Source organism: Rutidosis leptorrhynchoides, chromosome 5, assembly GCF_046630445.1.
Source record: "Rutidosis leptorrhynchoides isolate AG116_Rl617_1_P2 chromosome 5, CSIRO_AGI_Rlap_v1, whole genome shotgun sequence".
NCBI lineage: Eukaryota > Viridiplantae > Streptophyta > Magnoliopsida > Asterales > Asteraceae > Rutidosis > Rutidosis leptorrhynchoides.
This window is the reverse complement of record NC_092337.1, coordinates 55,670,969-55,682,382: the sequence shown is the minus strand read 5'-3', so window position 1 is coordinate 55,682,382 and position 11,414 is coordinate 55,670,969. Positions and strand designations below refer to the sequence as shown.

At 35.5% G+C, this 11,414-nt stretch overlaps 2 protein-coding genes and 1 pseudogene across 2 annotated transcripts; 1 reads left to right on the top strand and 2 right to left on the bottom strand.

Moving 5' to 3' along the window:
• The first annotated feature begins 690 nt into the window (after positions 1-690).
• LOC139850449 (B-box zinc finger protein 20-like) lies at positions 691-2,372 on the top strand. Its single transcript, XM_071840023.1, has 2 exons — positions 691-1,260; positions 1,981-2,372. Exons 1-2 carry the CDS (start codon positions 691-693, stop codon positions 2,332-2,334), a joined length of 924 nt encoding a protein of 307 aa, XP_071696124.1. The 3' UTR covers positions 2,335-2,372.
• A 148-nt stretch (positions 2,373-2,520) lies between these two features.
• LOC139848638 (porphobilinogen deaminase, chloroplastic-like) lies at positions 2,521-4,707 on the bottom strand (annotated as a pseudogene).
• Positions 3,954-10,091, bottom strand: LOC139850448 (uncharacterized TPR repeat-containing protein At2g32450-like). The gene is made up of 2 exons (XM_071840022.1): positions 7,401-10,091; positions 3,954-4,081 (listed from the first exon to the last, which is right to left on the bottom strand). Exon 1 carries the CDS (start codon positions 9,847-9,849, stop codon positions 7,402-7,404), a length of 2,448 nt encoding a protein of 815 aa, XP_071696123.1. The 5' UTR covers positions 9,850-10,091; the 3' UTR covers positions 3,954-4,081; position 7,401.
• Positions 10,092-11,414: the final 1,323 nt, after the last annotated feature.

Sequence of the window (11,414 nt, the reverse complement as noted above, 5' to 3'; positions counted from 1 at the left end):
CTAATCATAAATTCTTATTTGGTATTATCAACGTGTTATTGTTGACTTGAGTCGATAATATTTGTAAGACCACTTACAGTAGCGATTAAAGAATTTAAGAATTGCAAAAACGTTGTAGGGTTGTGACATAAGAACTTTGCGAACCATAGATGAGAAAGAACACACATGTTGGCTAGAACGTCTTCATTTAGGATTGTGATTCTGGGGTGTTGTTTCTTTATTGTTCCAACACGAACACCGAACATATAAGACTTTAAATGGCCTCAGTTGAGGTTTGACTCGAGAAATTAGAATGAGTTTCGACTGAGTCGAGTAGAATATTATTATTTTCGAGTTTGACTTGTGAAACTCGGGTAATCTTTTTTGTTCCAACTTGAGAATCGACATAAGAACTCGAACTCGAACTCATACTCGACTATCCCTGCTTTTTTAATAATTATCAGAAGATATCGAGTATCTAATAACTAATTAAATAAAATTAACTCCATAGTGTTTCGCGACTTTTTATTTCCTTTCAATTCCACCTCAAACCAATATATCATTTTTTTCTAAAAACTTTCATTAAATTCTCACTCCTTCCATATTTTATATTCATAATATCAACCCATCATCCTTTCTAAATAGAGTATTACTACTATCCCATCTCTAATTACATTTCAATCTTATTTTCAACCTCAAATCACCCCAAAAATGAAGATCCAATGTGATGTTTGTAAGGAAAACGAAGCGTCGATGTACTGCTCGGCAGACGAGGCGGCACTGTGTGACGCCTGCGACCACCAAGTCCACCACGCTAACAAATTAGCGGGTAAACACCCGCGTTTTTCCCTTCACCACCCTTCTCCTAGAGAATCACCACTTTGTGATATTTGTCGAGAAAAAAAAGCTTTCCTGTTTTGTCAACAAGATAGAGCTATTTTATGTAAAGATTGTGATGTTGCAATTCATAAAGTCAACCAACATACACAAACTCACAATAGATTTCTTCTAACTGGTGTTAAGTTGTCTTCAACATCTACTTTATATTCGGATTCAACTCCTCTATCGGATGCTAAAAATGGTGTCGTTCTTAATAAACAACATAAATCAAGTTCTTCTACGATCGTGAATCATACTAGAAGTAAAACTCAAAACTGTCAACAAGAGTTAGATTGGTCGGGTCATGGATCGGATACAAGTAGTATATCGGAGTATTTGATTGAGATGCTACCCGGTTGGCATGTTGAAGACTTTCTTGATCCACCTCCAATATTCCCGAAGGTGTGTTATTTTTTATTTATTCTACTTACTACAATATTAGTTAGTCATATAATTTAATAATTAGCATAAGTTAGTAACATACTTGAACAAATATTTCATTATATTCATTGTACTTGTTTTTTCTCATCATATTACCCAAGTTACGTTTTTTATGTTAAGTTTTGGAAATTAAAAAATGTTTTTTATTTCAATTTAGTTGGTAAATATATGCTTTTGTTCCATTTTGAATTTGATCATTGAAAACATTATGTGGGTTTCTTTTCTCACTTTTTCCCACTTTTTAAATACTACAGTAGAATAAATATGGATTAGAGTTTGCGTAAGGCCCAGGCCCAACATGAATTGTACACTTAGAGATTCATTATATGGTTAAATCATATTTTAAAATTTTAATCTACTAGATAATCGGTGGCCGAACTTGAACCCGAATACAGATCAGACGGGTGTAAAAATTTAATAAATTTTTTATTGTCAGCATTGTTCAAACAAAATCTTATGTTTTAGTAAATAAACTTTTTAGTGTAAATTTTTTTTTTTTATCGCGAAATTAAGTGGGACGGAAGTCACGGAAACCCTTTTATATATACTATATATATAATCCGCCAATGTTAATCATAAGATATTTTATCAATAATATACTTATTATTATTATCACGCGGTTTTATCGTTTGACAATAAAGTCTATGATAACTAAATAAATTCTTGTTCATTTGATTCAAGAAACTACAAAGCGTCCCGAAACCAATTTGGGGTGACGATCTACTAGATGAAAGTTTAAATGGTTCATTTTCGCCGGACCTGATGGGAATGTGGGTCCCACAAGCACCACCAACAGCAGCTCTATCAGCACCACCATCGCGGTATGGTAATCCAGTTCGACAATTTGAACCGGGTTCAAATATGGGTTTTGGAGATCACATAATAAACGGGTCATCACTTGTATTTGGTCCAGATAACTACAATTACATTTACAACAGTGATATAAATAAGATCACAAAAGCAAGCAGAAAATGGACATCTGATAATGGCAATTGCTTCATGGTGCCTCAAGTTAGTCCTACTTCAAATAACTAAGAGATCAAGAACACTTTGGAGTTAATCAGAATGTTAAACCCGTCTAGTTTTTTTTTTTTTTTTTTTTTTTTTTTTTTTTTTTTTTTTGTTATAACGTTTAATGTTTAATTTAATAATGTTGTAAATTATAAATTATAGTTTTTCATACTTATGTTTTTCACTTTCCAAATGGGTTTTGGTTCATGTTCATTTGGTTTCCTTAATATAACCTTTAGTTCCATCAGGGGAAGACACCAATGCAATCCTCTAAAGAGAGGATTACCATCTTCGTCCCTGCAAGCATATCCGGCTATCGGTGTTCTACAGGACCTGTCAAGCGTCAATTAAAAAACTCGTTCACATGCAACCGCTAATCGTGTTTCTTCATGGTTCAGCTTTGCTATGTAATTAGCCTGCAAAGTGTAGTAAATTCAGACCCACGTCAACCGAGTTATATACTGTAGTTTCACATCTACCTTTGTTTTATATCATTAAAAATAGCAAATACTAGAACAAGTTAAAAAGGTTATAAGCAGATAACAAAACGAGAAACAAACGAAATAACCTGTTAAAGAAGAAACAGCAACATACCATTTTATCGTCATCACTTCGACAAGCAATTCCGATTGCACCTTGTGCTCAGCCATGCTTAACCGCTAGAGTCCAGCTAGCGCTAATAACGTTGCTACAACAACACCATCGTTTAGTTTCTTTAACCTAGTCTGCACATTTCCTCTAAAGTTTTCCAACACCTACAATTAATTTAATTAACTACGGAGTATAATAAAACAGGCTTGTGATAAAGCTAGATACAGTTTTAAAAATTACTAGTACTTATAAATGCAGATAACGACCGACAAGGTTGCAAAAATCGCTACTCGGGGAGTAGTAAATCGGGACTTTTTATGGAGTACTTGGAAACTCGCAGAGTACTCACATGTTGACCAAGTTTTGACCAAATTTTGACCGAGTTTTAACCGATTTTTCAAGTAATCCCGAGTTTTGGCCGATTTTCAAAGCAATCCCGAGTTTTGACCGATTTTCCAAGTAATCCCGAGTTTAGGCCGAGTTTTGACCTATTTTCCAAGTAATCCTGAATTTTAACTGAGTTTGACTTTGAACGATTTTGACCGATTTTCCGAGTAGCCCCGAGTTTTGGCTGAATTTCCAAGTTTTGACCGAGTCTGATTGATTTTCATCAATTTTGACTTTGATTGATTTTGACCGACCTTTGACCATTTTCCGAGTAATCATGAGTTTTGGCAGAATTTTCCGAGTAACCATGAGTTTGACCGAATTTGACTGAGTTTGACCGAGTACTTTCCGAGTATTCCCAGAGCTGCAAAAACCGAGTACTCGGATAGTAATTCCGAGTTCTGCAACCCTGACGACTGACATTACAAGCTGCAAGGTCTTACGGATAGTGATGGATATTGGTGAAGCAGTTGAGACTTTCGTCTTAACGAAGCAGTACCGACAACACTTCCAGGTGGAAGATCAGCTAATGAAGTTGCATTCAACGAAATAAATGCGCCACGAACATCTTCACGTGGAAGATTGCACGGATAAATTGTTTTATCAGGTAAGTAAGTAGGAACATCTTTCATTGAATAAACCCTTGCCACCAATATCTGCAAGAGGTTGACTTAATATCTTATCACCTGTTGTTTTAATTACTACAATTTCGAGAGCGCCGTCTTGTGATAATTCGGTACTTGAAGCCATGAGTTTCTCTCGTGTCTCGTAAGCTTGTGCAAGAGCTAATGGACTGTTTTATATATTAAAATTAAAAAAATGTATGAAACCTCAAACAATTGTAACAACTCATATACATTTATTGAAAGTTCACATATCACATTAATAGTATACAATCTATTACACTAACAACATGACACAAAATATAGATCAATAATGATTAATGTTAATATATATGCAAATAAACAAATAAAAAGCATACCAGAAATGTTTTAACTCGGTGTATTGTGTCTCAATTAAACGATAAATGTTTCAACATAGGTAACGAGTTTGTTGGGGTTATGGGCATCCTTGAAAAACTTGAAGTGCCAACAAAATCATGATCATCAAGAACTCAAAATCATTTGTAGAACAAAGAAATTTAAAAGGTAAAAGTAGAGAAGCAAATTATTAACTTTTTTTGCTAGGAAACTATGGTGTAACCCAATGGGCCATGCAATAAACTGGACTTCTATATGTAAGTGTTTAACTGAATACTTTGTCCATGTGATGTTCAATAATTTGAACTTGTAACATGTGTTGCATAAAAGTGAACGTATGTTTGAGCAAGTGGCGTGCGAGCAGTTTATGGACGATTGATGTTGATGTAACATACCTTTTGAATGTAGTTTCTACTAGTATGAGGATGACGAAACACATTTTTCAGTGTAGTATAATGATTCATCTGTTTAGGATTTTTCAAACGACGACGTTTAAAGCCATCATTAATTAATGCGCATTAAAGTGTTGTTCATATGAATTACCGACACCACTAAAAAATTAATCAACCATTATGTATAATACTTTCTTATATGTTAATGACTGTCATCATAAAAACTCTTATTTTTAATTAATGTATGTGTAAATTATAACTCCATGGCTAATAACTACTGTAATTGTTATTGTAGTTAATTTTCATTTTTTTGTCTTTCAAAACACTATTAAGAGATGTGTGGGTACCAATCGATTTTCATTGGTCGTAGTGGGAGAAGGTATTGTGATTGCGAGGTTCCTTCGTGTGAAGGCTTTTGTAAGGCGTGTTATGTTTTGAATAAAGGTGTTTTTAGATGTGTACTAAGCTGTGTTAACCCGAAGTCAAGAAAGAACACGAACGAGGCCTCCACTTCGGGTGAGTATAAGCTTAAAGATAACATTGACGACTTGGATTACGGGGACGCAATTCAAAACTTGTTTATGGGTCCTCGTGATGGAAAAGATGGCGGCTCATCGGCATTTGGGAGAGGTAATATGTCCGTGGAGTCTTTCGCGGCCTTTGATGATATGATGACACGGTTGGCCGGGTAGTGCGCACCGGGTGATGGATCCGCTAATGTGTTATCTTACAAGATTGAAAATCGGTCTGAGAAAAATTCTTTGAAAGAGACGATCAATGGTAAATTGAAAAGGGCGGGTCCTCGAGGTTGATTGTTGTTAGGCCGTTTTATGTTCTTCGGTTGTTTTCGTTCCTTGTATTTTGGTGTATTTTTCGATTTTTGTTTTGTTTATATGTTTGTAAGGTTTCTTTCGAGATGTTAGGAAGGCTCGTTTTTAGATAATTTTTGTTTAGATTGTTGTTTTCTAGGTTCGAGCTTCCCTGTTCTCCTCTTTTCCTTTTGTTTTCATGTTGAGGGCGTTTTCTTTCGGAAAATGACATCGTTTTTATATGAGTATTCGTTTTTTTGTCAATTAAAAAAAAAAAAAGTAGGGGATAATTTATATTTTTGATAAGTAGCTGGGGATAATTTATGATTGCAGTGTTTGAGCTTTTAGTTATTGACAAATTGCGGTAATAAAACGGTGATATGAAAATATAAATTTGTTAGTGTTTCATAGCTCGATTAAATTGATACCACCTAAACTTGGCTTGAGTGGTATGGAGTGAGATTCAACTTAGAGTACCGTTAATCCAGGTTCGATTTTCACTCCAAGTAGGGAGTTTCCAACCTTTGAAGATACTGCCAACATCAATGCGATTTGGGAAGGTTTCCAGGGGTTTTCCCAACCTTCGATGATACTGCCAACGTCGTTGCGAATTAGGTTTCCTCCTAACACGTATGTGGATGACAAATGAGAGCATTCGATGTCGATATCGCCGTTAAAAAAAAAGAAAGAAAAACTCACTTAAATTGATAAGAATAACAGGCAATTGCTTAGTAACAACAAACCACAAATATCAGTGACAAAAGCAAGCTATTATAGATAGTTTTTGTTTAGCTAAGACCATTTCTAACCGTGACTGTGACGTCACATACAGTTTTGATACTTTTTGGCCAAAAAGTGCAATCGAACTGTGATCTGGCAATGACAGTTTCTGACATTTTATAACCATATGTGTCAGTTTTTTGTGTTAAATACTGGATAGGGTGATGTGGTAAAATCTGATTGGAAATGAGGTGGGAAAAATAAATTAATTATAAAAAATCATTGATTGGTTAAAATGAAAACCGACGAAATTTTATTTGCGTTGAGGGCCTGACTAACTGACGAAAACTGACGCCGCGTTAACGACCGTCAGTTTTCGTCAGTCGGTGCCAACAGGGACTGACGGGGTAAAGTGACGCTCGGTTGGATATGGTCTAAGTGTGGTGTTTCGTCAGTTTTGTTTTGAGTGTGACTCGGTTAGATAGTTTTTTCATATCTTTGCTAGCTCTTTTTTAAGTACAATTGCAGTTAAAAAAACATATTCTTCTGAAATTATTTTTAGAGAAATCCCAATTAGCAACATACAAATCGCCTAACATAACATGATATGATTTCGCTATTTTATAACAAACTTTAGCAATGTAATGATGGGAGACAAATAGACAATTCACTTAATCAGGGGTGCTAATTAAGCTAAAAGAATTAGTGTCTGGTGAAAAAGCTAGAAGCAAAGTTATTATAATCATACAAGCCACTCATACCAAACTATATCCTTGGTCCCTACTCCTTTTTCTTTTACTATGCTAACTAACGGACTAATAATATATCTTTTTGGTACCAATATAATTGCCCCACCCCACTACCCTTAATTATGCCCAAACAGTTGCTTAAACACCCCCAGCACTTAAAAGTACTAAACTTTTTCAATATATGGTCATTTTGCAATGATCAAATACACATTATCATTTGCATAAACAATAAGAGTAAGAGTATACATTAAATTAAGTAGTTAATCATTACAGGAAAAAAAAAAAAACAAATAAGATGTTAATTAATGATATCATACCACAAGATTAGCTTAAAAGGAAGTTATTATACATTCATCACACATATCACACATTCTAACAAACTGCAAACATAAAAAAATAAGATAGAATAAAATAAATAAATAAAAGATCATTTTAATATACAATACTATGAATTAGTAGTACCTTACGAACTTTTAGAGGTTTGTGATGAACTAAACCACATACACTTCTCTTTAACTGCTTCACTCCCATTAGTATACTCTCTGAACTTATACTCTTCTTGCTTGAAATTAGGAGCTACTTTCCCTTCACTGTAACATTGACTACATAGACTAAATTTTAATTTCATCTCTTTGAAACGAGACCCGATTATAGGGTACTTACAAACCGAGCACGTGTGTTTTCCACCTCGATTCCTATCACTCATTTCAAGCTTCAATAAAGTAGACATGACACCAAAACCCGAATCTTGATCATCAAACATAACAAGAAACTCCGGTAATGATATTAGTGAATCATCCATTTCACCATGTATCACCAAATTTTCATTAACTGAATTAACAGAATGAGAAGTAATGTAGATTGATCTTAACAACTTTATGTAGCGTAAAGCATCCGCCTTTTTAATATTTCCACCATTTTCTTCTGTATTAACAGGACGCCATAAAAGCGATTCAAAAGCTATCCTTTTTCGTCTATTGGGTGCACCACCACAAATTGGGGCTAAAACAGCAAAAAACAAACCCAAATCGACCCGCCCAGATTCTGATTCATCAAGAACCGAGAGAATTTTGAGATTAATTGCCTTAACCGCCCCTACAAAAGTCTCGGCTTTCAAGAAATTAAGTAATCTTCGTAAAATGCATTCCAAAGCAGCCTTACGAATAGACTTTTCAGGTAAACCATAACCAGAATAACTAACAGGGGTGTCAGTTTCATTCATTTCCTTCTTAAGCAGCTCAACATCACATTTAAACAACCTAGTGATCCTTTGAAAAGACCGAATATCAAGAGCCGTTGCCAATTCTTTTCTCAACGTTGTCTTTTCACTAAAAGTTTTAAACTTTGATGGTTCAATCACAATAAATGAATCTTCCCCGTTACCATTACCGTTCAATTTCTTCTTCTGCAGTTGCTTTAAGTGAGATAAAGCATCGTGTAATTCAACCCTGCTAGTCATCTTTAAAGCTTCCTTTAAAGACTTTTTAGCTTCATCAGTCTCACCAGCACCCAACAACGACACCGCCTTATTTAACTGAGCCCGCCAATGATTAGGCCATAAACCCAAAACCCGTGTGTACACCTCAGAAGCCCGTTGATACCGACCCATATCCATATACAACCCACCAAGATTATACAAAGCATCAACATGACCCGGTTTCAAATCAATCGCCTTTTGAAACTCCTTAACCGCATCATCATCATTACCCATTGCGTGTAAAGCCGACCCAAGGTCACAATGTGCATCCGCATAATCATTCTTTAAATAAATCGCTTCTTCTAACGCCTTCACAGCAGCCTTATACTCACCTACACCAAATAAAGCACTACCCAAAAGCTTCAAAGCTCTAAAATGCGTCGGACATAAAATCGCAGCCTCTCGATAATGCTCACACGCACTAACAACCATACCCTCCCCTTCAAGCGAAATCCCTAAATTCACATGAATTTGAGGAAGTAAATAACCCCATTGATTACCACCTACCTCAGCTGCATCTAAAGCTAAAATAAACTCATCTTTAGCTTCACTATATCTTCCATTAATATAATAACAATTCCCGGTTCGAAAATGTGGTCTAACATCAGTAGGCTGCAATTCACAAGCTCTTTTAAAACACACCAATGCTTCTTTATACAACATTTGATCATACAACACACGACCAATCGCCATGTGTCCATCAAACGCTTCTTCTCTCGATCTCGCCCCATCAGCCCTACTCCTCAAAACCCCCAACTCCTTAACGAAAACACCGTAATCGTGCTTCGTTTCGTCCCACACAATCTGCTTATTCATCTCAGTTGATGGACCTAGCTCCCTAGACCACCCTGGATCCGAAAACACATCCGAACTGTCCCCCTTCATCTTCAAATCCTTCATCTGCTTCATCTTCAGCCTCTTAATCAAAGCCTCTAAATCATCCACAAGCTTCCACGTGTCATCAAACACAATACCGTGATTCGGTGACGCCGCCCATGTCGCCGTCCGCAGCTGCCGCTGCGGCTCCGGCGACAACTTCACATCACCAACAGAAGCCTCACCTTCATTATTATCATTATTAACAACAGTATCATTGTTACTATCATTCTTATTATCGTTATTGTTGTTGTTGATTTCGGATTTGAGGTCGAGACCTAGGGCTTCAAAATCACGATCAACGTCACCGGCGCCGTCGTCGTAAGTACGTAACAGGCCGTCAAAACTAAGACCTTTATCAGAATCGATGAATTCACCATAAGTACGGAAAACTTCGTCTAAAATAGCGGTGATTTGTTCGTGGCTGAATTTAACCCTAGGGTTAACAGCAACAACTAAAGAAGACATTTCGTCTCTATTAAGACATCCGTCTTTGTTTAAATCAAATTGTTGAAAAATCCTTCTTACTTTCTCTGATCTGCTACCTCTAGTCGTCATCCTATGCTTATTCTTATGTTAATTAATTAGGGTTACAAGATACGGTGTGAAGAAGAAGCTAAAGAGCAAAACAATAATAATAATAATAAAATTAAAAACGAAAATAGAGAAGAAGGAATGAGGAATTAATTATCTGTGAATTTGTGTTTGGTTATTGCAGCTGATAAAGATGATTATTGGCTGGAACTGGAAGTTTTTGGGTGATGATGGTGTGAACTAAGCAGCCGGAGTAGATCGATAGATAGATGATACCAATTTTGTTCTAGTTTTATAGGTCCGCAAGTATATATATATACGCAGAGTGATAGAGTAAATATATACGCACGTGGATTAATTTAGGGTTCACTTATGGGGGATGATTCTCACACACTGTTTTTTGATCCTCACACACCCTTTTACCCTATTATTAGGGAGGAGTTCAAGTAAATTGGTGTGTGAGGATCAAAAAACAGTGTGTGAGAATCATCCCCCTTCACTTATTGTACCAACGTTAAAAAAAAAAAAAAAAAAAAAAAAAATCCTTTTTAGTTTTGTTTAGAATTTATCGCGAATTAAATTTTAGATTTAAGGTATACTTCGTATTACTTAAATAATAATAAATGTAAATCCTTACAAGTTTGAGTCGGGTCAAATATTATAGAAACTTTTTCGGGTCAATTTCAACAATTAAGGAGAAAAATCATTTAAGAATTTCGTTATAATTCAGTAGGCTTATAACTACCTTTAGTGGTTTGATTCTTGATGTTATAATTCAGTAGACTTATAACTACCTTTAGTGATTTGATTCTTGATTAAGAAAACTAATAATGAAGTGTAAGAACAAAGATGATAATGGAGAGAAAGAAAGAAACACTTTGTAAGTGTGAGAAATGGTGCAAGTTTAATGCTTGCATTCATGGCTATTTATAGCAAAAATATCACAAGTTTAGGTAATACAATAATATTACTTTTGTGTATCAATAATTGACTATCCATTTATATATATATATATTTATATATTATAACACTCCCCCTTGGATAGCAATTTTGTTTGTTGAAGATCAACTGTAAGTTACTGCCTCGTTAAAAACCTTGCTAAAGAAAACCCAGTGGGAAAAACTTTAGCTAAGGGAAAAAGAGTGCAGCATGGAGTTGACTCCCCCTCAAGTAGACATCGCTTCGGATGTTACATCTTTTGAACATGTCTCATACCAATGTTATGAACGTGTGTTCTGAAAATAGCAGTTGGAAGTGCTTTCGTGAAAAGATCAACAGAGTTTTTGCTGGATTGAGCATATCTCATTTCAATCTCGTTGTCCTTAATGAGATTTTGAGTGTATGAGAAGAATCTAGGAGGTATGTGTTTGGTTCGGTCACTTTTGATATACCCTTCTTTCATCTGTGCTATGCAAGCTGCATTATCTTCATAGATAATTGTTGGACTTTTATCGCGTTCTAGTCCACAAGAATCAGTAATGATTTGTGTCATTGATCTCAACCAAAAACATTCCCGAGTAGCTTCATGTAATGCAATCACTTCGGCATGATTTGATGATGTAGCAACAAGTGTTTGTTTTTGAGAACGC

Coding starts and splice junctions, on each gene's coding strand:
- LOC139850449 (XM_071840023.1), top strand. CDS start 691: ATGAAGATCCAATGTGATGTTTGTAAGGAAAACGAAGCGTCGATGTAC. Junction 1,261..1,980: donor CACCTCCAATATTCCCGAAG/GTGTGTTATTTT, acceptor ATTTGATTCAAG/AAACTACAAAGCGTCCCGAA.
- LOC139850448 (XM_071840022.1), bottom strand. CDS start 9,849: ATGACGACTAGAGGTAGCAGATCAGAGAAAGTAAGAAGGATTTTTCAA.